The sequence below is a fragment of the Acomys russatus genome, chromosome 1 (genome assembly GCF_903995435.1).
Source record: "Acomys russatus chromosome 1, mAcoRus1.1, whole genome shotgun sequence".
Classification (NCBI taxonomy): Eukaryota; Metazoa; Chordata; class Mammalia; order Rodentia; family Muridae; genus Acomys; species Acomys russatus.
Window position 1 is genome coordinate 116,276,823 of NC_067137.1, and position 26,578 is coordinate 116,303,400.

At 55.0% G+C, this 26,578-nt stretch overlaps 1 protein-coding gene across 1 annotated transcript in view; it reads right to left on the reverse strand.

The window, feature by feature from the left end:
* Positions 1-24,051, reverse strand: part of Ccdc85c (coiled-coil domain containing 85C) — a 60,027-nt gene extending 35,976 nt beyond the window's left edge. The window contains exon 1 of the mRNA XM_051151198.1: positions 23,221-24,051. Coding sequence (XP_051007155.1) covers positions 23,221-24,025 — 805 coding nt within the window. The 5' untranslated portion in view covers positions 24,026-24,051. The remainder of the gene's footprint in view (positions 1-23,220) is intronic.
* Between the last annotated feature and the right edge of the window lie 2,527 nt (positions 24,052-26,578).

Here is a 26,578-nt window from a genome sequence, read left to right on the forward strand (position 1 = left end):
AGACACACACTGAGACAGACAGACAGACAGACAGACAGACACACACACACACACACACACACACACACACACACACACCAGCTTTTGGCTCTTCTCCTTGTGCTAGGAGAGCCTGTGTCCCATTCCTGCAAAGCCCCACCCTCCCACGCCCCACTGGAAAAGCTCCAAGGACAGCTTCAATTCTCCTCAGCCCCGTTCACCTGGCTCCTCTTCCAAGACCACGCCTGTCGCCATCTGATTCGGTTCTGCTGAGCAGAAGGAACTATGCAGAGTTGGTTGGTTGGTTTGCCCCCTAGTCGGCCCAAGAATGCCTCTCTCTGTCCTGCTCACAGTATCCCAAGAGCCTAGAAGCACAGCCCGGTACACAGCAGGCACTCAGCAAATAAACATAGCACTGTACACAGAGAAGGACCTAAGTGTAAGGTTCTAAGAATTCCTTCCCTTTGATTTGGAGGTGACCCTGCACAGGCCACCAGACCCTAGGGCCTCACCTCTGCAACACCCAAGACAAGATGACAGTGATGGCAGAGCAGGGGCATCCAGATGACCAGGGGAGACATCACAGGCCAAGGCCCAGGACAGAGCTTGGTGCCAGTGTGAGAAGTGACGAGTAAAGCAGCTAGCATATCATGAAGCATTCGGGGACGACCCAGCAAAGACCCCATAGCTCACGCCACTGATTTCTCCTGCAGCCATGGGGTCTCCAGCCAGCCATGCTGCAGTCCAGCAAACCCTGAGCACAGCCCTTCATCCCCAAGGAACCTCTGCTGTGCCACTGGATGGCCCTGTCGAGCTCTTAGATTTCTGGAAATGTGAGTGCTAGCCGCAAATCTGCCGTGTGGTCCTTGGTCTGTCCAAGCACAACAGCCCAATTTCAGACAGTGCCCAGGTCCTCTTCACGGAATTTTCTGTCATGCCTTCCTGGGGTAGGACAGCTGAGGAGCAGTGTAGAATTCCCAGCCGGTCACCCTCAGTGACGGAGGGCTGGCAGGCATGTGCAGGAGGGCGATGCTAAGGCCTGAGCGTCCTCCTTCCACTGCCTCTGCAGTCATGAAACTGAGCTGCCACCTGCCCCGTCAAGGCTAGCAAGTCCAGCCCAGGGCAAGCTGAAAGGAGAAGCAGAGGTTGTCCTGAGGAACTCTTCCTGGGCTCTGTGCCAACACCACACGCTTTGATCTCGGGTAAACCTTACCCTCCTGGACCCACACACCCACACCGCATGCACCCCCTGCTCCCCACAGCAGGCTGAAGCATGGATGGATGAGTCAAGGGAGGCCAGAGCCAAGAGAGCTAGGACACACAAGAGTCTAGGATACACGGAAGCAGAAAGTAAGGGAAAGAGAGTGAGGCGCAGAGGGGCAAGACGAATCACGATCTGCACTGAGGGTGAACACATTAACATGGTTCATGGTGGCCGATGCCCACGTCCACCTCAGCCAGACTGAGGTCTACCTGCAGGCCCCACTGCAGCCTACTCGGCAGTTCAAGTATACTTCTGAGCCCATTTCTGCATCTGCAAGATGGGACCAGCTGAGGTTCTCTTCACAGGGACGGGCCTGGAAAGGCGCTGTTCAGACGGGTGCAGGCCATCTATAGGGACCTTGAAAGCCAGTGACTTCCAAAGGTCACTGCACAGGTGCCATCATGGAAAGGAAACACTGGAGAGAGGGGACTGCAGCCAGAAGGCGGCATCCCAGGCTCTTCCGGGGACACCAGTGCTGTCCGCTCCACCTGCCACCCTCAGCAGCAGCAGGTGTCATCAGTCATCAGGGACTGCCACTGTGGCATGTGGAGATCACTAGGGACTTGAAGAGACACCTGGACTCCTGAGCACAGGACCGGAAACCTGCAGCACAAATTCTTCCAGCATCCTCCGTGTGACATTCAGGGCTCAGATGTCACCAACATCCAGACTCTGACTAATGAGCCTTATCCCTCCTATAAGATGCTTCCACGGGTGACATGGAGACCCTAAGCTCAAGGCTCTGCAAAATGTATGCACGCAAACTGCCAGGGGCTGAGTGAGAGGGCTCAGTTGGTAAAGTGCTCGCCTTGCAAGCTTGAGGTCCTAAGTTCGATCCCCGGAACCCACACAAAAAGCCAGCCTGGCGGCACAGTAATCACCCCAGCACTGGGGAGCCAGCCTGTGAGAGAGATTCTCCTCCAAGAACCAAGGTGGGAGACTGGAGACACGGCTTGCTAACAACTAGGAAACCTATTGCTCTTGCAGAGGACCCGAGTTCCATTCCCAGCACCCACACCAGGCAGCCAGCAGCGTTAGGGACCCAGTGCCTTTGGCCTCTGAGGGTGCCTACACTCACACGGGCTCACTGAGTGACCCCAAAGCAGCTGTACCACTGGGATGTCTCACCCATCACGGATGTCAACTTGTCCATAGTTGCGTAGGTCAAGTGTCCCCTCCCTCTACTCTTCCACCTTGTATGCTCTAGCGCCCCCTGAGACCACTCTACCAGGCTCGGTTAGGGCAGTTACACGCACATGGCTGGGAAGCACGAGAGCAAGTGGCCGGAAGCTCGCGAGGGTCCGACGACACTTCCCACCCCCTCCTTTTCTGGGAGAACATCGGCCACAGGGCAGCCCAAGCCTGAGGGTCTCTTGCAAGCAGCCACAGCTGTTCTGATGACATCTGTTGGGTTGGGGGATAGCACTCCACAGCAGGCCCCTCCTGTGTTTCCGTCTCATTTGGTCTCTGACAGGTAGGAATTGCCCAGGGACCCAGGGTAAAGGGAAGAAACCTCAAGGCCCAGGGTCCATAGCAGTCAGTTCTGGGGCCCAATGCCCAAAGGCTTGCTATACATGGGGAGGCGCTCAAAGGCCCTGAAGCAGGTGTGGAGAAGGGACCTGCCTCACCGTGGCTGGTGTAATGATGAGCCGTGTTCTGTCAACAAATGGTCTGAACCACTTCCTTTGGAGTTGGCACTTTGTACTGTGTATGCATGTGTGTGTGTGTGCATGTGTGTGCATGCAGGCATGTGAAGGGCCAGGGCGGGAGTGTGTGTGTGCGCGCGCGCGCGCGCACACACACACACACACACACACACACACACACACACACACACACACACACACACACGCATGGTTGTGTTTTATGATAGGGTCTCAGGATATAACTCTGGCTGGCCTGGAACTCACTGTGTAGATCGCCTCATTCACGCTCTCAATAAACCCACAGGTTCCCCAAGTTGGACTATGGTAGAACGTACTTTGCTTTGTCGCTGGAGCACAAAAGGAAAAGGTAGGCGTTTGTTTACATCTTCCAAAAAAGAGGTGTTGACAGACTGACCTCATAAATGGTCTCTCTCACTGCCGCCAAGGCAGCAGGACTCTGATTCACCTCCCGGGCCAAATCAGGTGCCTTCAGGAAGGCGTGACCCATCCCTCCTCTCCTTTCCAGAGCCCAAGCTACAACAGAAGACCCTGGGGAGAACCAGATGTGCCCACCCCAGATCTTACTGGGTCCCTACTTCGACGACAAGGTGCTCCACACCGACTTCACATCTCCCTCTGTGCCCACAGAGTAACCTTAGCCCCACAAGGAAGACTAATGGGCAGCAGGCCACCCAACCCAAGGCTTCCTGCTGTGACAAAGAGCAGGCCACCCAACCCAAGGCTTCCTGCTGTGACATACAGAACCAAGCTGGCCCAGAACCATAACTGACCTGTCATACACAAACTTCCCATGGGCCACACCCAAGGCCTGCCTGGCCCCCTGGTCTGGCAGCCTCACTCCAAGAACCTGAGAGCTTACAGTAGTCACCGTGAGCATCAGTGTCCCAGAGACTGGTGTCACTCACACCCACCCTCCCTGCCTCCCTCCCTCTCTCTGACAGACCCTGCCACAGGCTAGAGACCTTAAAGGTCAGAGCTGAAGAGCCTGCCTCTGCTGTCCTTTGGTCTTGAGTTTGCGCCGCTCTCCTCACACAGGTGGCTTTTAATAAACCCACAAAGGAAGAACAAGCCAAAGCCACCAGTGAAACACCAACTGCAGCTGCACAGCTCTGACCAAGGTTAGACAAAAAACTTGAGGCTGGAGGCAAACTGAGCGCATCCCCAACTCTACACTTACACTTCCTCCTGTGCTGGCTAAGCATTAGGGGGATGTGGGGGGGGGGCTATGCCTCAGTTTCCTCATCTGCAGTAAGAGTTTCAGAAGTAACGGAGAAGGGCTGCGGGTTCTAAGAACAGGCCCTTCTGGGATACAGCATCGGGGCACGTGGCCAGAAAGCACCTCCAAGCACTCAGCGGGGCTGTGGGTTGATGGAGAGCTCACTTAGAGAGCTAACAAGGACCGACAGGGTCATACTCCACCCCCACCCCTCCCACCTCAAACCTGTGGAACCAGGCACACCTCCTGGGCTGTTAGTAAAGGTTCGCCATGGGAAACTCTTAGGACAGCTGGGCTGTTGTGGAGAGGAGGTGGCAAGATGGCAGGTAACTCATCTTGACGGAAACAGAGTTGCCTTCTCTCCCAATGACATGAGGTCAGCTCCCAGCCATGCCAACAGCCCCGCAACCACAAGCATTTATCAAAAGGTCAACAGCAAAATAGAGGAGCAATAGGGAGGAATGGCAAAGAGGTGATGTGTATGTATAGGCCATGGGGCTCACACTCACACACTGTGATCAAGATAGGTGAAAGCACACAAGCGAATAGAGACTTCATACACACAACAGAGGCGGGAAGAGCTACAGGTATGTAGATCAGGGGACTTCTGGGCACACTCACACAGTGATCAAGGTGGTGGGTGGAGGTGTAAACTGTGTGGCTGTCAAAACTCTTAACACACACACACACACACACACAGCAACCAGGCAGTTACAGGCACAGCTGTGCTGTGTAGGAGTCAGAACTACACACACACACACACACACTCACACACACACAGACGCGTGAGTCATTTAGACAGGGCTTGGTCCCTTAATCTCAGCTGTGCACTCCTGCTAGAGAGCAGGGAACTTCCAGGGACTCAGTCAGTCAGCAGAGTGGCCACAGCCGCGGGACAGGAAGCGTCTGGCCTGGCCCCAGGAATCCAGGAAAAGAGAACAGGGCAGCTTCAGTTCAGCACTAAAGCTCTGCCAACCCCAGCCACTCTAAGGGTCACCGGTCACCGCTGAGGACAGGGATGACAGACCAATCGTAGGCTACACTGCCACCCTAGACGCTCAAGACAGAGGCTTATGAGAACACAGCACAGCTGGGCCTGGTGGTGCACGCCTTTAACCTCAGCACTCTCGGAAGGTAGAGACAGGTGGATCTCGGTGAACTCAGGGACCAGCCTGGTCTACATTGTGAGTTCCAGGACAGCCAGGTCTACACAGAGAAACCCTGTCTCAAAGACTCTCTAGTAAGAGAAGAAAGTTAGAGAAGACGAGAAAGGCCGCCAAGAGAAGGGGAAAGGAAGGACTTAGTTGTGCTGCCCTGGGGTCTGCAAAGTTGCGGCAGAGGGAAGGAGGGACAGGAAAGGAATTAGAGGCAGAGGAAAGGTGGCCTCCAACTTTGCTCCTGGTCTCTGAACTTGATGCTGAGCCTAAGGGGTCCTGGGAGAGTCAGGTGCAGAGTGGGCCTCTGTTTCAGGAAGAACTCACTGGAAGGGCAAAATGAGGGTTACAGGTGGCTGTCCCAGGGGCAGGAAAACAGTGGACCATTTAGAGGGTAGGCGTAAGAGGGTGGAACCCCACTGTCAACCTTGGATGAGGGACGCAGTCACACCCAGTGCCTTGGGTTCACCATGGGCCACCTGGCTTCAGGGGAGGGCTGAGTAATGGAGCCCAGACAAGGCTCAGCCAACTCCACCACAGTCGCTGTCATGATGTCTGTACATCCTCCAAGGACATGGATCCCGAATATAAATGCGGAAGCTCCTCTTCTTCAAAGATAGGACTGGGGGAAGGGGGGCACAGGGGTACAGAGTGGATCTGGGTCAGCGATGCTCCCTTCCTCCCCTCCCCCATGGGGCTCATGGCCAAGCCCCAGGAAGCAGAAATTCATGGCCTGGGCATGGGTCTGACTGTCCTAGCTAGGCAGCCACTGACCCCAGCCTAGGCAGCTTACACAATGGTGCCTTTTGTTCCCACGTTCCTCATTGTCTCCGATTCTCTCACCCGCCTGCACCAGGGCCAAAGGAGGATTTCCAGGGGGATTTCTCAAAGGGCTCACAGAGAAACATCCTGTCGCTGGGACCTGATGCTCATGGCCTTTCCTGAAAGGCCACAGTCGGGGGAGGGAAGCCAGGACCCTCTGGAAATGACCAGAGATGGGAGCAGCTATTTTAAACACAGCAATCTTTAACCTGAGTGATGGAGCTGGTAAAAAAGCTGGTGCTCGAGCGGGAGAGATGGCTCAGAGGTTAAGAGCACTGGCCGTTCTTCCAAAGGTCCTGAGTTCCATTCCCAGAAACCACATGGTGGCTCACAACCATCTATAATGAGATCTGGTGTCCTCTTCTGGCCTGGTGGCTCACATGCAGGCAGAATACTGTTTATAAATAAATAAGTAAGTAAATCTTGAAGAAGAAGAAGAAGAAGAAGAAGAAGAAGAAGAAGAAGAAGAAGAAGAAGAAGAAGAAGAAGAAGAAGAAGAAGAATCATAAGGACATGAGTTCAAATCTCTAGCACACTGCCTAAGAAGCTGGGCGTGGCCGAGGGCACCCGTAACCCCAGCACCAGGTAAGGGTGGGACAATGGCTGAGGCTTGCTGATCACCTGCCTTGCTCCAGACCCAGGGGAAACCCTGTTTCAAGGGAAAAAGGCAGAAAGTGATAGAACAGGACACCCGACGTCCTCCTCTGCCTCTGAGCACAGGTGCGCACACGTGGACATACAAATACACATCTAAAATTAAGATTAATTTTTTAAAAAGTAAAATAAAATATAAATAAATAAATAAAATGTGTAAAATGCATGTGTTACATGCAGTAAAATCTCATACAGTAATAGAGGCAGGTCTACGGTCAGGTTTGCTGCACTATACTAGGGCCCATAATTTGACAATGCTTACATGAGATGCTGCCATTGTTTAAATGGAGGGGGGATCACACGGTGGTACTTTCAAGGATGGGAAGGATCACCGGCAGTTTCTAACTTCCATTTATGAATGTTTTTGCACCTTCCAAGGTTTTTTTTACTGTGAGCAATGGGCTACGGAGGGGCAGGTAGCAGGTGGCAGCATGGGTGACGAATCACAGGTGTGGGAGATAGGCGAGAGCCTGAGGCCTGATAGGGCCAGGTGAGATGGCAACTGGGGGCATCTACCCCGCCTGGGAGGTTTGTGCGGTCATCACACCACACCACGCTTCGCGCACCACTTCACACCCAGCCCAGGCGGACATGGAGGCGTAACGCCTGCCATTCCGCAAGCCAGGCTGCGGCCTGTCAGCCCCGCAGAGGACCGGATAACCCGGCAGCACCTATTGGATAAGCAGGGTGTGTGCTCATACCTGTGAAGGGCAACGGGGCTGCCCTTAACAGATGCAAAACATCTGGGGTACTAAGAGAAATCGGCCCCTTGGGTTGTGGAGTCAAGAAACTGGGCTTTCAGGGCTGGGGAGATGGCTCTGAGGTTAAGATCTCTGTCCGTTCTTCAAGATACCCTGGGTTCAATTCCCTACAACCACCTGGTGGCTCACAACCATCTGTAATGAGATCTTGTGCCACCTTCTGGTGTGCAGGCGTACATGCAGGCAGAACACTGTATAAATAATAAATCTTTAAAAAGAAAGAAAAGAGCCGGGCGTGGTGGCACTCACCTTTAAGCCCAGCACTAGGGAGGCAGAGGCAGGGGATCGCTGTGAGTTCGAGGCCAGCCTGGTCTACAAAGCGAGTCCAGGACAGGCAGGGCTGTTATACAGAGAAACCTTGCCTGGAAAAACAAAATAAAGTAAAATAAAGAGAAAGAAAGAAGCGGAGCTTTCTACTAGTGTCTGACACTCCAAGTCTACACAACTGTCCACACTGCCCATACGGAAGATGAGGACCACCCTTTGAAAGAATGGCCACCTTATACATCCAATTCATCAGAGAGTCCTCCTGGGGTAAAGGGAGACCCAGGCTTACTGGCCATCACAGGGTCATCACAGCCACCCTGCAGAGACAGAGGCCACGTGGGTGCTGGTACAGAAAACAGTTATGTCTAGTGTTGTGCACCAGATGGCTATGGCTTAGGAGTAAGCTAAGTCACAGCTATGGAAAAGCAGAAGCAGAATGGGTGGGAACAGGAAGGGGACCCCAGAGTACCCAAGGCTAGACCCCAGGCTCTGCTGCTGTCTACTCTGGGGTTCTAAGCAAACTACATAACTTCTCTTTGCCTCAATGTCCTATTTTTGGGTAAAGGGGATTCATAAAGTTGCTCAGCCTTGAAAAGGTTGACATCACTGTCTACACACTTTGTTCATGACCCTCATCAGCCCAGTGACAGGACAAAGAGCAGAGGTGGAAAGTAATGCTGTGGGCGGCAGTGACACCCACACATGGGGTCAATGCTGACCCCGCCCCCCGTGACTCTGAAGGCCAGGAGAGAGACAGACTGGTCTGTGGGTAATTTCAGGGGGCCCTACAAATGAACCTCAAGGACAGGATGGCTGGTGGTAAATAGGTGCAGCCTACTTGAGGAGACCAGGTTCCTAACTGCCCCAGGGCTCCAACAGAGAACTGTGCCCTGCTCTTCCCACACTGGGGACAGCCCTCCATCTGTCTCCCACGCGCAGCCAAGTGGGATGCAGCTTGGGGACTAGAGAAACAGACCACAGCAAGCACTGGAGGCACACTGGTCCCATCTGCCACCAACGGCCTTCACAGCAGGTGGCATGGCCACTGGAGCAAGCCTGACCCAAATTTTTTTTGAAGGTCAAGGTACCTGAACTACTTAAAGCCTGTTCTCACAGAGGGAACACTGAGGCACATAGTGTGGGAACACATGATAAAACCCCACACCTGGGAGCTCACCACAGCATACTAGAGCACAGAGAGAGGTGAAATCCATGGGCCTTTGTGTGAACATTCACAAGACCAAGGCATGTGACGGCCCGTCCTCCAGAGCCCTTAACTGACAACTGCATGCGTGTTTGGAGGGAAGTGAGGGTCCTCCCACACGTGGCCTCTGCTGTCTGTGCCACAGAGGCCGTGCTAAGAGCAGAAGCTAGCACTGAGGAGGGCAGGCTGGCCATCAAGATCTTGTGACTAAGGGAAGCTGTACCTTTAGCGAGCCCCCAAGCCATGCCAGGCAAAGAGCCCCCACCCTTTTAAACCAGGGCTCCTGCCTGTGCCTTTGGGCAAGGGTAATGTGGGGCAGAACCACCAGGAGAGAGCTGGGCAAAGCAAGAACCGGCATCCAATCCCCCGTCCCACAGACTCTACACCACGCCTACGACGGGCTGTGTGTCTCTCAAGGCTCTAAATGGGTAAAACAGACGTGGCACTAGGATGTCTCACCCCATATCCCTAGGTCCCACTGGCCTCCTCCTCGAAGGTTCAAGCCCCTCATCCTTTGTAAGTCGACCTGCTACATCGCACAGAGCCAGCTTCTGCACCCAAGGCTCACTGAACAAAGCTTCTTCCAACACCTGAGGTGAAGCTCTTGCTTGTAAATTCCCTCATTAGTTTTTAAAAGAAAGAAAAAAGTCAAGAAACGGCACACATGTATTCCATCACCTACATCCTCAGAGATATCCTTAAGAGTCCATTTTAAGCCAGGAGTGGTGGCGCACGCCTTTCATCCCAGAACTTGGGAGCCAAAGGCAGGTGGATGTCTGTGTGAGTTCCAGCCCAGCCTGGTCTACACAACAAGGTCCAGCCAGAGCTACAATAGTAAGACCTTGTCTCAAAAAAGAACAAACAAACAAAGAGCCCACTTCAGAGGATGAAGAGCAGACTCAGCAGTTAAGAGCACAGGCTGCTCTTGCAGAGGCCCTGAATTAGGCTCCCAGCACTCATGTTGAGCTGTCAAGTGATTCACAGCTCCCTGTAATTACAGCTTCAAGGGATCCTATGGCCTAAGGATCCTCCTGCCCTCCACAGGCTCCTACACACACTTGGTATTCACTCACACAGACACATACACATATTTTGAAATAATAAAAACAAAACTTAAAAAAAAAAAAAAATCCACTCCATGGACTGGATCAGGGACAGCAGAGTGGAGGACAGGAAGAGAACTACCAGCTCAATGTGGCCGGGCTGCCTCACATCCAACAGATTCCCAGTTGCCCTTGAGGTTCCACAGCAAAGGCTTGGGGTAAAGAAGAGCAGAGACCTCAGAGGCCTGGACAGACACCTCCAGACAGACAGACAAACTTCTCAGCAGAACAAGGTCAGAGGCAAACAGGCCTACAGGGTCTGGGGATCTGTATGTCTGTTCCAATTTCCCCAGAATGTCAGAGGGTCTGCCTCCAGCTCTCCCACAGGCTCATCCAAACACACAAAAGTAGGGCAGTGAGGCAGGCAGGCAGGCAGCCACTCTAGCCTGTAGTCTCTCATCAGCAGCAGTCTCAGAGCTGCTACCTGAGTAACAGAGCGCTAGCCTCCCCCAGAGCACGGTGAGCCCGCACTGGGTCCTCCCAGCTGCCTCTGCCTGCAAGGCTATACAGCTACACCCCCTCTCCAAGGCTGAATACAGGAGGCGGGGAGGGCAGGGCAGGACAGCCTTCTTCATACATGAGGAGACCCAATGTGGCCCTGGGTACGATCATCCCACCTGTCCATAGTTTTACTCCTCCCCCTCCCCCCATTTGGTCATCCACAGCTGACCAGAGCCCAAGGACATTAAGCGGAAAATCCCCAAAGTAATTAGCAAGTTTTAGAACCTCCTTGGCTCTGAGTGGTGTGATGGCATCTCATGACGAGGTGCTCTCTCCTGGGACGCTCATCAGACCTGGGCGTCCACACTATGCATAACCACCCATCTCACTTCCCTCATCGGAACAACACACAGACAGTTCAGTACTAGTTGAGGCTTTAGGTGTCCACTTGGGGCCCTGTATGTCCCGGAGGGGCCCAGTGTAATTAGCGCCATTTGGAGTCAAAGGTGAAGGTGTCTATGCGATGCACAAAAAAATGACTTACTTTCTCTTTGCCTCCAGGCTAGCCCTGCCCCTCCAGAGCTTGTCTTTTTCACTGAGTTAAACAACAGCCAGGGCAGGTCCGTATAACAAGAGAAAGAGCCCATTAACACATTCAAAGTCACCAGAGGCCAGGTGCACAAGAGCAAGGTCAACATTTGAACGAAGGGGCCAATAAAATGGCTCAGCAGGTAAAGGTGCTTGCCCTGGAAAGCCTGACAGCCTGAGTGCAATCCTCGAACCCCATGGTGTCCTAAGAAAAATAACTCCTGAAAGTTGTCCCCAACCTCCACATGTGTGCCACGGCACAGGCATGCCCCTCTCCCCGCCTCCCAATTCACACACTCACTCACCCCTTTCTGCTCCCCCCACCCCTGCATACACAACGGTGTGCAAGAAATAAAAATGTCTTAAAAAGAAGCAAGTAAGTCTCTCCTGTCTTCAGGCCTTTCCACCCAAGGCCGTTTTGGGGGCAGTGAGGGTAAGTTAACAGGTGATGCCTGTAGGGAGGGGAGGGGAAGGGAGAGCAGTGGAAATTAAATCCTCCACGGGGTGTGGGTGCAGTGGCAAATGATCCTGTTGCTGCTGCTTCTGGGTCAGACCAGGCCCCCCCCCCCCCGCCCGACTGGCTCAGCACTTGGAAAGTGACAGCCAAAGAGGCCAGAAACACAGCTACAGCTACTGCAGGTCCTCAAAGCCTCAAAACAGGAATGAGGAAGGGAAAGAAGAGGTACTACTACTGCTGATTTGTCTGGACAGGGAAAGCAACTAAGCTACAAGCAGCCACCTAAGTGGCTGAAACCCAGGAAGGGTTTGGATTTACAGATGCCCTTAAGGGTCTCTGCGCACGGCACCGGAGACCTGATGCAACCACCTCAGCCCAGAGATAAGCAGACTGAGACCAGGGAGATTGGGGAAGAGACGAAGGGAGAAATAAACCCATCAGGAGAAAGCACGCTGGTGGGTACACAAAATCATCCTAACGCTAAAGCTCCTACACGCACAACCACAACCCTCAAGAGAGAGAGACACGCAGTTTCCCCGGGGCAACCTTCAAGGAGAGAGGCGGTGAGGGGCACACAGAGCTTGTCGGTCAACAGGCACACACAAGGCCTGCAGGGCCACCCAGATGTTCAGCCAACTCAGGACCCCTGCCCCTTCACTCACTCCACCTCCCACCCTGTGTTGTGTGGGGTTTCCCAACTGGGCTGATCTGGGGTTTTTTAGTTGGGCTTTTTTTTTGTTTGGTTGGTTTTGGTTTATTTGAGACAGGGTTCCTCTGTGTAACCTTGGATGTCCTGGACTCACTATGTAGACCAGGCTGGCCTCGAACTCACAGCGATTCGTTTGCCTCTGCAGAGATTAAAGGTGTGCGCCACCACGCCTGGCTAAGGTTGATCTGTTTTTTTAAAAGCCTTGGGCTCACTAACCCAACAATTGGGGTTCTTCATCTGTTCTGAACCACAGGGGTGGAGAAGGAATGGGTGCACAGACTTTTCAAGAGCTGGGGAGGGGGGAGGGGATTCCCAAAGCCAGTCATTCCCCCACAAAAGGTCCCTGAGGGTGCCCTAGCTAACAAGCAACAGAGGCCACTGAGCATCTGGTCAGTGCAAGCAGATCTAGACAAGGGTGACAGGAGGCAGCAGTGAATTCCTGACTACCAGAGGGGTGCTGGGGATCCAAAGGCCACTGGCAACCAGCAGGAGGAGGTCAGCCTGCCCCTCCCACTTCTGTCTCTTCCTGTTCACCAAAACCAGGAGTCTTACAACACTCAGCTTCACTCACTCTGTGCCTGGTCACGACGCCCACAGCCGGGCTAGCGCTCATGGGACAAGCTCCTAACTTGGTGGGAAAGGAAGAAGGAAGTCTGCAGATCAAAGAGATGGCATCTGTAACAGACCAGCTGCCAGGATGGAGATACCAGGGCCTCATGACCACACCCCTGGAATGGCTCCCCAAGACTGCCTTAGGAGAAATCTCCACACTGAGAGCCTGCCCGGGCGTAGCATGCTCAAGGAACTCTGCAGAGGGGGCATGTCCTCAAGGAAAATCGAGAAACTGAGAAGCCCTGAGGGGGGGGGGGGGAGGAACAGAGGGAGGGGGGCAGTAGAGAGTACCAGAGGCCTCCCAGGCCACTGACACCAAGGATCCATGCACACAGTCCCATCAAATCCCCTCCACTTCAATTGTGCTGTTGTGTATACAGAGGGAGCTTCCTTGTGGCCTCCCACAAGGTCAGGGATGCCCTATTGTCCCACTCACCTCTACAGTCTGCAGGACGCTATGTCCAGTCTCTGTCTAGGCTATGTCACTGAGATCAGATCAATGTCACCCTGAAAAACACACACACACACACACACACACACACACACACACACACACACACACACACACACACACACACACACACACCAGGCTCAGCACAACGAGGCTGCCGTGAGAAAGTGGGAAGGGGCAGTCCAGGGCCAGAGCCTCAGGTGTGGTGTGTAACGGACTCATCACCAGCGGCAGCTAGCAAAATAGCCCACAGCTGCACCCTGGCAGCTCGTCTGCCCACTTGCCAGGCACCACCTTGGCCACTACAAGTAATCAGCGGCAGTGTGTCCAGGGCAGGTCTTCGGCCTCTCCTCTAAGAGGGAGAAGAGGGCAAGAAGCGGGCCACCGGCCTGTGTCCCCACCCCACTGTCCCTTCAGTTTACAAACCATTTTCTTTGTTTTCTGATTCTGTGCCCTTCTTGGCCTCCTTTGAAAAATGAAAAGCTGCCAGCCCAGAACCAATTGGCTGAGATCTGGAGAGGACCCCAGGAGCTAGGGAGCACTCAGTGCCTGAGTTTCCTGCAGACGCATGGCCCCCATCCATGCCCTACACATGGGCGAGCCTGGCACCCGCCACCACAGGGCACCCACCATGACCCTGGCTCAGGAGGCAAACGCTTCCCACAAGCACGGAATGAACAAGGGCCACATGTCACACATCGTGTGCCTGTCTGCCTCAAGGACCAGCCTAAGCCTCTATGAAAAGGGCACAGGAGTAGGAAAAGAACACACGGGAGGGCCTGAGGTGTACTTGAACAGTGAGCAGCCGCAAGACAAAGCTCCAGGACTCAGGTGACAAGTCCCCAAGTCCAACCTTAAGAAGTCCCAACGAGTGTGGGGCAAGTGGGAATCACAGCACCCAGGAGGAGCTGTCTACACCAGCGCTGTCTCGCGGGACTGTCTACACCAGCACCGTCTCGCAGGGCTGTCAACAGACTGTTCGTTATCTCCACACACACAGGTGCCTCTGCATTGAGGAGCCATTCCGCCCACTTCATTGCAATCACACTAGGTTGAAGGCGCTGGAGCAATGGGTAGCTCAGGGGGCACAACGCAGAGGCCTTCAAGTAGAGCTGGCCAAGGTTCAGGCAGAGAGTATGGGGACACAGGTCAGAGGCAGGGGCCCAAGCCATGGGATACAGGTGGCAAACATGGTGGCCAGCAATCCCAGGGCAGACAACCAGAAGCAAAACAAACAAACAAACAAACAAACTCAGGCTGGAGAGAGAAAACGGACATGGCAATCAGGAGGTGGGGGAAGGGGTAACGGGGAACACCCTGGGTTCCAGAGGACAACTGTTAGAGAGGCATCAGATGCGGCAGGGTAAAGGCTGCTAACCTGAGCCACCTTTCCCAGGGTCTGCAGCAAGGAGCAGCAGAAAGGGCCTGATAGTCCACAGTGAGGGAGGCTCCCCCCTAGAGAGGCGAGCTGGACAGTAGAAGGACAGGTTTTGTTTTATTGCTCTCAACAAGGAAACATTAACCTGTTTGCAAGGAAGGATCTGAGGAGAGAGACCCAAGAGGGACAAAAGAAAGGAGACAATGGCAGGGAGGGTGCCCACAGGAGGAGCTGACCTGAGGGCAGAGGAAGGGAGGCCCGCTTTGCCAACCAACCCAGAAGGAGCTGAAAAAGTAAGACACCCCCCTCCCCTCACTTCTGAACATGCACAAAGGTGGGGAGTGCACATTGCCGAAAATATGGCAAACAAAAAGGGCTGGACAACGTGGGGAGTTTCCCACTGTCCTACGCACTATGGAGAGTCATTAAACAGCCAAGCGGCTGGGAAACAGAGCCTTGGCCCAGGCAGTGTGGCCGGAACCTGCCACAAAGGGCCACTCCCAGAGCGGGCTCATTAGGGAGGCCAGCCGGTGCCGCACATGGTGACAGGCGGGTGCATTCAGGGCCCGCGCACAATCAAGCCCTTGTGGCAGGCAGGGGAGCAGGGTGCTCGCTGGGGCCTCTGATTCCTAGACAAGAGCAAAGCCTCCTTCTTGCCTTACAGCGTGGAAGCTGACGGGAAGACAGATTTGGGGAGACAAAGAGATATACCCCTCCCCTGACAGTGGATGTTCTATTTCTGGAAATGGGTCGACTCTACCCAATAGCTGCCATCTCCCGTGCCACCGGCCCTGCTTGCATCTGTCCCCTTGAATACAGCCTAACAGCCATTACCACTCCCCTCAGGGCAGGCTTGTCCTGGGCATTAGGGGTGTGGACGCATCTGTGCACAGCTATAACTTAGAGATGCAGGGGAGGTGGGGTACAGTAAGATGACCTACGTACAGCCTGAAAAATGGGCCTGGCTTTCTGCAGCTGCTTGTAAGCCCTCAACTGCTCCCCTAGAGCTGTGTGACCTTGGGTACTCACAAAGCACAGTCAATGAGAGGGCAACACAGACCAACCTGCCTCAACCTTAGCCTGATACTTAGCCCCGCTCTACCTCCCTCACACCACCCCCAAGGCTGGGAGGATGGCCCAGCGTCCTCCACTGGCTGACCAATAGACAGAACCAAGCTCAGCGGCCCCTGCGGGTCCCACACATTTCTCCAGAACCTCCCATAAAGACTCCGGCTCTCACTGCCCACAGGACCCAAAAATCACAGCAACTACCATAGCCCTGGGTCCTGCTCTGAGAGACTGGACCCAAACAACAGTGCCTGTTTGTTTGTTTGTTACTGAGCCAGCTGCGGTGGCACAGGACTTTAACAGAAGCAGGGGCAGGCAGATTCCTGCAAATTCAAGGTAACCTGGTATACATAGTGAGCTCCAGGCCAGCCAGAGTTATATAGTGAGACTCTGTCTCAAAAAAAAAAAAAAAAAAAAAAGCGAAGCAGTTGAGGAAGCAGACAAAAACAAAGAATATGACATTAGCAATGATTTAGGAGAAGGTCAGCCTGTACACACACCACCACCTTGGCAGGTTTCATTTTTTGAAAGTAGTCAGAGACCATTTGGGGGCAAGAATAGTAAATGAAGAAAAAAAGGGAGGTGACCAAAGTGGCTTGACCTCTACCCAGTGTAAAGTATGAGCCGATGCTCCCGTAGCCTTTCTACCCAGCCCCTCCTCCCTGGCCCCAAGTACAACCTATTGTGTACTCCATAAGACTGAACTCGGGAGTGGACACCCTCAGACCCAGCAAACAAACATGCGCCAAAATGTTGCGTTCAGTGATGCCCTAAACTCCATCAGATAGCAGGGGCCGGTAATTCCATCAGGCCCTCAGAGGGAGTCGTGGCCCACAGTTCTGGCCTTCACAGCACTAGTCAGGTCACTATTTCAAGACACTGGTGCGTGTATAGTCGCAGGCAGCCCCGGTAGCCTGAGTCCTGTCCCAAACTGAGGACCCCTAGGACCCAGCTGTTCTAGGGACCAAGTAAAATATCATTTTTTTTTTTTTTTTGCAAAACACATGCACTAAAATTAAAAGACCATTTAAGAGCCTGCCCTCCCACCCCCACGCCAATGCCGGGTCTAGGAGTCAAGAGGACCAGGACCCCAGGCTCCCAAAGGGACAGACAGGAATGACAGACCCAAGGGTGGGTCCCTTCCCTCCCAGCTTCCTGCTTAGAGCCAGAGGATTCCACACAGCTTGCTCAGGGTTTCCGGCTCTTCCTGGCCAGGCATTTCCTCTACTCCAAGAAGCCAGCGCTCTGAATGCCATCTACTCTAGGACAGCACTGACTGACAGAGGGAGGGACAAAGGGAGAGGTGACCCTGCAGCAAGGCACAGAGGGACTCCCAGACCTGGCCCCCACAGCACTATGGAGAAAGAAGTAAGCTGGGAAGACAGTAATGCCAGCCTGATAGCCATCTTCCGTACCCAGTATGGAAGGACCAGGAAGTAGGGTTGCTAGGGGGGCCGGGGGCGGGGGGACCACCTTAGTGAACAAGGCAACACAGCATTTCCAATCTACTGATGAATGAGCGCTCCAGGGTTCCTGGCCTGCTCCCCAGAGAGCTGGGGACCAGCACCTACCCTTGGGTGACCTAGCTCCCTATCTATCTAAAACCATATGCCTATAGGGAGAAAACGTAGGTGACAGGGACAGGTTTAGGGACAGGTTTAGAGACAGCTCAGAGGAAGCAGTGGGGGCTACCCCTGACTTTAAAATCACAAGAACAGGGGCTGGGGAGGTGGCCCAGGGTTAAGAGCACTCACTGGCTGCTCTTGCAGAAGACTGTGGTTTAGTTCCCAGCACCCACAAGGTGGCGCATACCATAGGTAACTTCAGTTCCGGGGAATCCTACACCTGCTTCTGACTTGCACATTACATACACGTGATGCACTTACACACTTACACACGGACAGGCAAAACAGTCATGCACATAAAATAAAAAAATAAATGTAGTCAGGGTCTCACTATGTATGTAGCCCTGGCTGGCCTGCACCCACAGAGATCCCCCTGCATCTGCCTCCAGGCTGAGATTAAAGGCTCTCACCACCACACCCATAGAAATCTTTAAAAAATGAAATAAAAATTTAAAGATACCATCCCTTTAGGAGAGGATTTTGTTCCTGTCTCCAAGCCTTGTGGGTTCCATTGAGATCCTCTTGTCCCTGAGCCTCAGGAAAATGAGAACCAGCTACCTGTGTTTCTAAAACTCCCAGGGACAGCCCCTGCACAGATCAGACTTCAATTCCAGCATGAGTTTGGAAGTGTGTCCTAACTATTCTGTAATGGGGGCAGAGCTCGGGTTGGGATGTAGATAAAACGCCCCCCACAAGTGTCTGACCTGACTTCCCTGGAGCCTAGGTCCAAGGAAGCAAGCAAGCAGACAGAGGGGCTGGGGGCAGACTGAGCCCACAACAAAGGCTCTTTCCTATGGCTGCTGCTAGACTCCCGGCCACCATGGGACAGTCACCAGGTAGACGCTCCTTAACTGCCACTCCCAGGCCAGGTGACTGAATCACCGTAAAGGCTCTGAGTACAGATGCTCATTAACCTTAAGCTACTGTTTCCCTTCCTGTTTTGAGGAACCACCGCAAGGGCAACGCCCACTTCCAGCTGCCCTCTCACCCCTGACAACTCTTCCCTTAGCACACCCATGTGCGCCCAAGAGCGCACTGGCCACACCTTGGCCTCTCCACACCACGTTCCAGTTCCCGCCTCCGGAGCTTAGCCGCTCTGCTCTTTCTTGACTACAAAGCCATTTTTCTTCTTTTCAAATGGACAAGAAGACGGGACTGGGCCAGAAGGCTCCCCTCACAAGCATGGGCTAGGGGGTTCCAAGCCCACACCCCAAGGTGACAATTCCCAGGTAGCACTTCCCAGAATGAGAACTGTAGGTATCCAGATGACAACAGAAGTTACAGACCCCTCCTTTAAAGGCCCAGCTATCGAGGCAGGATATTACAGATGGGGGGTGAGGGGGTGGGGGGGCTCAGTAAGGTCACGGATCAGGGAGGACAGGTTCACTCAGGCCTTCTTGACCCTGGAGCTAGAGCCCTAGGCAGCAGACTGCATTGTTGCTATGCCTGCAAGCTCAGCACTGGATGTTCCGTCCCAGAGAAGGTGCATTCATTCGTAGGATGTCATTCAAAGACACCTTCCCAGCCGGGCAATGGTGGCGCATGCCTTTAATCCCAGCACTCAGGAGGCAAAGGCAGGCAGATCGCTGTGAGTTCGAGGCCAGCCTGGTCTACAAAGTGAGTTCAGGACAGTCAAGGCTACACAGAGAGAACCTATCTCAAAAAACAAACAAACAAAAAATAAAAAAATAAAAATAAAACAAAACAAAAATCAAAGACACCTTCCCGCCTCCCAGTTTTGTCATGTTCCCTGACACTTTCAGGGAACTGTGTACATGACTGCCACAGGCACGGTATACACAGAAAACAAGCATGAGAAGGAGCTGCTTTTCCTCATGAAACATGCTGGTCATGGACCAACAGTCCACAGTTTGTGTCCCAGGAGCCCAGAGGTCGTGGGATGACCACTGTGACGGGAAAAGTGAGAATGTAAGAGAGAGATATGTGGAGAGGCATCCCTGCAGAGAGGGAAGGGCTAACTCTCACTGCAAGTGCCCTCCTCCCCCATGGGGCTCACACATGGGCTGGGCTGGCTAAGTCAGAAGACCCCAGCCAGCCCTGTGGGAACCAAAGCAATATCCAGCGCTTCTCTGAGCCTTACCAGCTAGCAAGCTCTTTGTGGTAGGCGTGACATGCTGAGCGAGTCACCTGCCTGAGAACTCCTGGGACCCTGAGGACCCAGCACCCATAGACAATCTCACAGGACCCCTCCACCAGAGCTTGCATAACCAGCCCATTATCTCCTCTGACCTTTGCCCCAGGCTGGCAGGCTGAGGAAAGGCAATCTTATTAGTTAGAGCCCTGAGGCAATGGGGGGGAGGGGACACCACCTTTTCAGCACCAGCTTACTCTTTTTTTAAAGGCCCAGACCACCCTCTACTTCACCCACCCAAAACCAACAAAACCACAAACAGGAGATCAGGCCCTGCTCGTTTTGAGTGGCTCAAAATTGTACCCAAACATGAAAAGACAGATGGCATTTTTACTCACAGGCTTGATGGAGCTTCTGAGTTAGCCACGGGGCCCACAGGGCATGAGGGGGGGGGGGAGGGAAGCTACACACCCAAGAGCTGGGGATAGGCAGTGGGCTAGAAGGCTAGGAGGGAGACTGGAGGGGAAAAAACCTGAAACTGTTCTTTTCTGCTGTGTGTGTGTGTGTGTGTCTGTGTCTGTGCATTGCTGTCAATGGAGTCCCATACTGTGCTGAGCAAATGCTCTCTACCCGTGAGCTACACCCCGACTTGGGAGAAGAAAAGGGGACTGAATTTCTGTCGTTAAAATTGTCTCAGCCTGCAGGACTGCATTAGAGAAACAGCAAGGGCACCTTAGACCTGACTTCAGCCAGGCGGGACCCAGCCTCTCAAAAGGAGCCCAACGCCCCGTCCAGTGCCCTCCCAAACCTGAGACCTACTTGCATGTGCATTCAGGGCCAACCAGACCCACCTCAGCCAGGACTGCCTTGAATAAGATGGCAGCTACCTCCACCATTGCCACTCAAGGCCTTTTTGGACACCCTACAGAGGGCTATAGGCAGAGCAGCATAGCTCCCCCAGAAAGGACTACAAGACCTTGGTTCCCTCGCTCAGCAGCAGGTGCAGCCACACACCATACACCACGCACCACGCACCACACACGGAGCTCAGATGTGTACATGACCACGAGCAGTCTCAAAGGCAAGCAGAGCTAGGAAGAGAAGCCCAAAATCTGCTGGCAAGCCTCTCATGGCGGACTCCTCCAACAACTGCCAGACCACGGTGGGCAGGTGCCGACCTCACTGACCTTCCTGAAGTAAAGGGTTCTGTGGGCTCCCTTCCACCTTCCAAAGGACAGAGAGGCAAAATTAACCAAGTTGCCCAAGATGCATGAGGGAGCGGAGATGTCCAGACCCTGTGGATTATCGATGAGCCTCTCTGTGGTAGATAATCAGAAAGTAACACTCTCCGGCCTGGGAGGAAAAAGGCACAACTGGGTCAGGAACCAAGCACAGGGAGGCATCCCTGTGGCCAACTTCAAGACCTCAAACCATTCTTGGTAAAGAGAACGATGGGCCTGCTGACGACCCCAACAAAGCAAGGCTGGGGTCCTCTCTCCTTTCTCCCCTTGCATATTGTAAAACAGGGCTGAAGAAACCTGCCCAGGGCTTCTGCAAGCACACACCAAGACCGGGCACTTAAGGCACAAGCCCAGTGCCTGACTCCACTCCCGTCACCACCTGAACTCTATCTCTCTCAGCTCAGCCCTGCTCTTCAAAGCCAAAGTAAGGCTTCAGATCTCAATCCTGGGGCGGGGGGGACCAGTTTTCCTTGTTTCCTGGAATTCTGTACACATCAGAGGGAGGATACCTCACCGCCACCCGCTGACTTTTCGAGAGACAAAACTAAAAAGAACAATCCAGTGTGTGACTGAAATTTGTAATAACAACGCTGAGTTATTGTTTTGGGCCAATGTGAAGCTTGGCTACGACAAAATCTGCAGCAGATCTGTTGCAAGGACACTTGGAGGTGGGGTCTGTAGGAAACAGGACAACTTCAACCCCCACCTATGTCCAGTTGGGTGGAAAACCCGCGTGCCAGGTCCCTCACTGCTGCTTTAGTCACTGCTGCAAATGGAACATCGGGGCCAGACCCACACCTCCTAGCACAAAGCATGACCATCTGCAAAGAGGTGGAGACACTCAAGCAAGGCAGTGTCCTGCAGAGAGTCACTCCGGCCAAGTGTTCCTGATGACGTAGCTGAGAAGGGCAACACTATGTTTCCCTGACTGCAAAGAAGATTCTATTCCTTCCTGATGTACTTTGGGGAAATCAGGACCCAGAACACTGACCCTCCCAGAGACCGGCCCCCCCGGGGGGGGGAGGAAGCCAAAGAGATCCAAGCACTGTAAAGAGGGGGGCCCATCCTCAACAAGTTAAGTTTGAACTCACTATCTGGGGCTTGAGTGAGTAGCTGTCCAGAGAAGGCCAGGTGGATGCAGTGTTACAAAAAGAAACCTGAGTTGTTGCGGTAGATTGCTAATCAGTAACAAAATACCCCTCTAGTCCCAGTCCTTTCCTGAACTCGAATGCTCTGGGTGGTAAATAAGGGGGAAAAAAACCTCCCCCTCACCTGCATGGGGACTGTAGCTCCTACCTGTCCCCACCCCAACATGCCCGCAGAGGGCTTGGCCAGGAAGCTAAAGAGGCTTGGACTGAGCTCCAGCTGTCAGTTTGGGAAAGAGAAGTTCTTCTAAGCTTTGAGAGTGTCTGGACAGAGAGAGGCTTTAAGGAGAAAGGGCCAGTTACTCTCCATCACCACTGCAAACAGCTCAGGCAGAGAGAGGCAGGTGCCACTGGCCCTGGCAACCAAGCTTCCAGAAACTGAAAAAAAAAAAACAAAAAACAAACAAACAAACAAAAAAACAGGGAAGTACAGCACCTGGCTGTCAGGACAGGAGAGAAGCTAGCTGCAGGGCACTGAGTCAGTGAAGGGCCGGCTGGGACACCGCTGACTGCTGAGCCCCCACACACCCTAGACCCGGATATCTTAAGCACAGGGCCAATAGCAACAGGTTGAGGAAGACAGCTCTGACCTCCCACCAGCACTCTAGCCACAGATGACCCAGGCACTTCCTGTAAGGCGATCAAGCTTACAAATCTCTTCAGGGGTATTATCTAGCTCTACCTCACACCCCTGCGGGGAGGCAGGCATTAGCCTCTCCAAGTTAAAAAAAAAAAAAGGAAACTGAGGCGCTTAGAGAAGTCAGAACCCATTCCAAATATATCCTCTGGGGGAAAACTGTAGAGACCAAGTTAAGAAGGGTGTCCCAACCAGTACTGCAGGATTTATGGAATGCCAGGAAGTCTTATCTTAACCCAGCTGCTTCAAGGTCTCAACGCCAGTGCTTGTGTGCCAGCCCAGCCCAGGAGGAGATAGGGCTGGAAAGGAAGCAGGGGAGGCTACCAGCCACAAGCACAGTGCGGTTGTGGGCTGACTGGGCTTGGAGGAATATCTGTGGCTCCAACCAGAAGAGAAAATTCACTTGCTTTAACTCAGGGGCCTTTCATAGTCTTCCAAGAAAAACTTCCTCTGCCCACAAGTGTTTTCAGAGTGGGATGAGAGACACCCCTGGACAGCCCCGGAGTGCCAGACACTAACACAAAAGCTGTGGGTGAGAAACTTTTCTGCAGCATCAGCTAGAAGGCTGCGGCTGCGTAAGGGTCTGGTGGCGCGGCCCCACCCCACCCCACCCCGCACCTGTAAGGTGTCCAGGAGCTACCGCTTCCCAACACCCCTGGGTTTCTGACCCGGGCGAGGTGCTTACCGTGCAGGCCGTTAGGGATGCTTCGGTGGTGCGGCGGCGCTGACAGGTCATCCAGGGACCGGCGCGTGGCTCCGGCCTTGCCGTCGGGACCCTTGTGCGGCCCCGGGGGTAGCAGAGCCGGTGGGACGTGGTGGTGGTGGTCCGGGCTGCCGCCGCTGCCTGCACTGGAGGTGCTGCTGCCGTCGCCAACATCGCGGGCCCCCGAGCCCGCCGCACTGCCCGCCAGGGGCCCGCTCAGGCTGGCCTGGCTGTCGATGGAGCTGCGGGAGCCCGCGCCGCCGCCGCCGCCGCCGCTGCCGCCAGCGCCCCCCGCCGCCGCCAGCGCCGCGCGCTCCTCGTCCAGCAACAGCACCAGCTCTTTCAGCTCCAGGTTCTCGCGCAGCAGAGCCTCCTGGCGTGCCTCGAGCTCCCGCAGCTTCTGCTGCGAGCGGGCCACCTCGTGCCATACCGCGCCGGCCGCGTGGCGCCCGAAGCGCTGCCACTCGCGCGCCAGCTTGCGCCCTTTCTGCCGGTCGTCGTCCAGGAAACAGCAGAGCTCGCGTAGCTCCTGATTGTCGTCCTGCAGCCGCTGGTTCACGTCCTTGAGGCCGCGGATCTCCAGCAGGTGCTGCTGCAGCCGCCGGTTCACGTCGCGCATCAGGCCGCCGTGCTCCAGCATGAGGCCCACCTTCTCGCCCTCGGCGCGCCGCAGCCGCCGCGCCAGCTCCTCCTTGCTCCAGCGCAGCAGTTCCTCGTCCGGCAACTGGCTCAGCTCCTCCGACGCCGCCGCTGCAGCCGCCGCCGCCACCGCCGGGGGCTTCGCCATGGCAGGGCCGTCACCGCCGCATCGCCCTAGCCCGCGCCGGGCCGGCGCTCCCCGCGCCGGGGCTTCTCTGGGCCCGGCCACGCGCGCGCGGGGGGCGGCCGGGGACGCGTGCGGCCCGCCCCGCGCCGCCTCGCGCTCCCTCCCGCGACCACCTCTCAGGTCACCCGAGAACCCGCGCGCACCTCAGGGGTCGAGAACGGAGACCGTGGCTGCGACGTCGGCCGCAGTGCCCGGGATCTCCGGGCTCCGGCGCAGCAGGCGGAGGCCCGCCCCCGGCCCCGCTCCCGGAGCCCCAGCCGCCCCGCCCACCCCGGGCGGAGAGGGGGCGGGGCGATTCCGTCGGGCCCCGCCTCCGAGAGGGAGGCGGGCGGAGGCGCGGCAGGCCCCCGAGGTCCCTTTCCACGGTGCGCCGGCCCGCCGGGCGCCCTGCCAGAGGCGCGTTCCAGCCGCGGTCCCGCCTTCCCGCCAGTGTGATTGGGCCGGTCCGGGGGTGTGCGGGAGAGGAGGGGCGCGCTCGGGGAGGCTGCAAAGATGGTATCGTCCAACTGCGGGGCCTAGCATCCTCCTCCCCCTGGTTCAAGTTTCTTCGCCCTGGAGGACGCGGTCTGGGCCAATCCCAGGACTACAAGGGGTTTTAAAATGCAGGTAGGGCTAGCGAGGTGGGGGTGGCGGGGACCGGTGGGAAAGGTAGGGTAGGGCTTCCCTTAAAGGCGACGCGCGAAAATGCGCGTCCCCCTTGTTGGGCCAGCGTCCCTGACCCTCCCTTTCTCATCTTTAATAAACAAATGCCCATCGGGTGGGCGCAGCTCCCTTCCTCCCTCCCGGGGGCACGAGTGTTCGGTACAGTCCGAGAGAGGAGGAACAATAGGACCCTGACATAGGGGGTCGGGCTAGGCTGCTCTTTGTCCCTTTCTAGGCCACCGACCTTCTCCACCTGGGTCCCTACCTAATCTCCCAGCGGAACTATCTTTCCACTTTTAGCTCAGGACTGTAGAACCTTGCCCAGCCTTATCCGAGGACCTGATCTCTCCCATTTTCCCCTGACCTGACGAGGCGAGGGGGCCGGGGACCTGCCCATTTCCCGGAGCGGTTCTCAAGAGCCCTTCGCGCACACAACCGCTAAACCCCTCGGATTGGAGGAGCATGTGCAGTGCGCTCGGTGGAAACCCCTGGGAAAGGCGAGGGAAGGTCTTCCACCCGGCCGTAAAGCTGGGGTACAGAGGCGCGCTGCGACTGCAGAACCTTCCCTCACCCCGCGTCGCTGCGGGGCAAACGGATCTTCTCACAGCCTGTAAATCCTGTCCCCAAAGCGCTTTTACCGCGCTTCTACTGCCGGGAGGGAGGCAGTGGGGGGCGGGGGACGAGTAGGAGATCACCCACCCCACGCGCTGCCACATACTGGCATAAGCTAGCCAAGGCCTGGAGCGCGTGCCCGCGCTGCAGCTAACGTCGCCCCCTTTTACAGTTACTCAGCCGTTTACTGAACCACTGCGTGTGCCTTCTCACACCTTCCCCAGCCCGGGGGAATTCTACCGGGACAAGAGGCCATTGCCCTGTGAGAGCACTTGGCTTTCTTGAGAGGAAGGTGAATATAACGTCAGAAGATACCGTAAGGCTGTCTGCAGCGCTATGCAGGAAACTGAATTGCCTTAGATCTGTATTCTGGGAGGGACAAGGACATGGGAACTAGGATGTGAGCCTGAGCAACAAGGACATAGGTAAACGGGGAGGCTGTGCAGGAGGAAGGAACAGCTAGTGGAGTGGCCTTAGAGTTGGCTTGTCAGTGGCCGGTTCCAAGGGGAGGAGGGGCGAGTGAGATGGCTCACCAGGTAAAGGAGCCCAGCCCAGCGTAGCAACTTGGGCTTGATTCCCTGGACCCACGTGATGGAAGGAGAGACTCTACTCCCTCAAGTTGTCTTCTGACCCCCATACAGGGGCCATAGCATGCATAACCCCCCCCCTTTTTTTTTAAATCAAGAAAGGTGCCAGGTCATTAATCCTAAAGCTTTGAAGGCAGAAGCAGGGGGAATCTCTGTGAATTCCAGGTCAGACTGGGCTACAGAGTGGCATTCTGTCTTAAAAAGAGAGGGGGGGGGGGGGAGAGGGAGGGCAGTCGGAAGGAGAGAGGAAAGAGGGGGGGGGGTGGAATGAAATATGAGATCTGAGATCAAAAGGCCCAGGTGTGACCAGAAGCAGAATTGTCTTGGCTGTGGTAGCTCACTTTAAGTGTCAAGGGTTGGGAACCACATAGCTTGGTCTCAATTTAGTCCTCTCACCCCCTCCCTCCTGGTAGAGGAACTGGAAAAGGGGGTGAGCCCCAGGGATGCTGAAGGGAACACACACACACACACACACACACACACACACACACACACACACACACACGCTCGCTACGCTCCATGGGTGAGTCAGCGGAGTGGAGGGGCCTGGCCTTCTGCAGATCCAGCCCAGCACACTTGAAAAAGGAAGAGATTGGCCAGGTGTGGTGGCCCATGCCTTTAGTCCCAGCAGAGGCAGAGGTAGGCAGATCTCTGAGTTGGAGGCCAGCCCAGT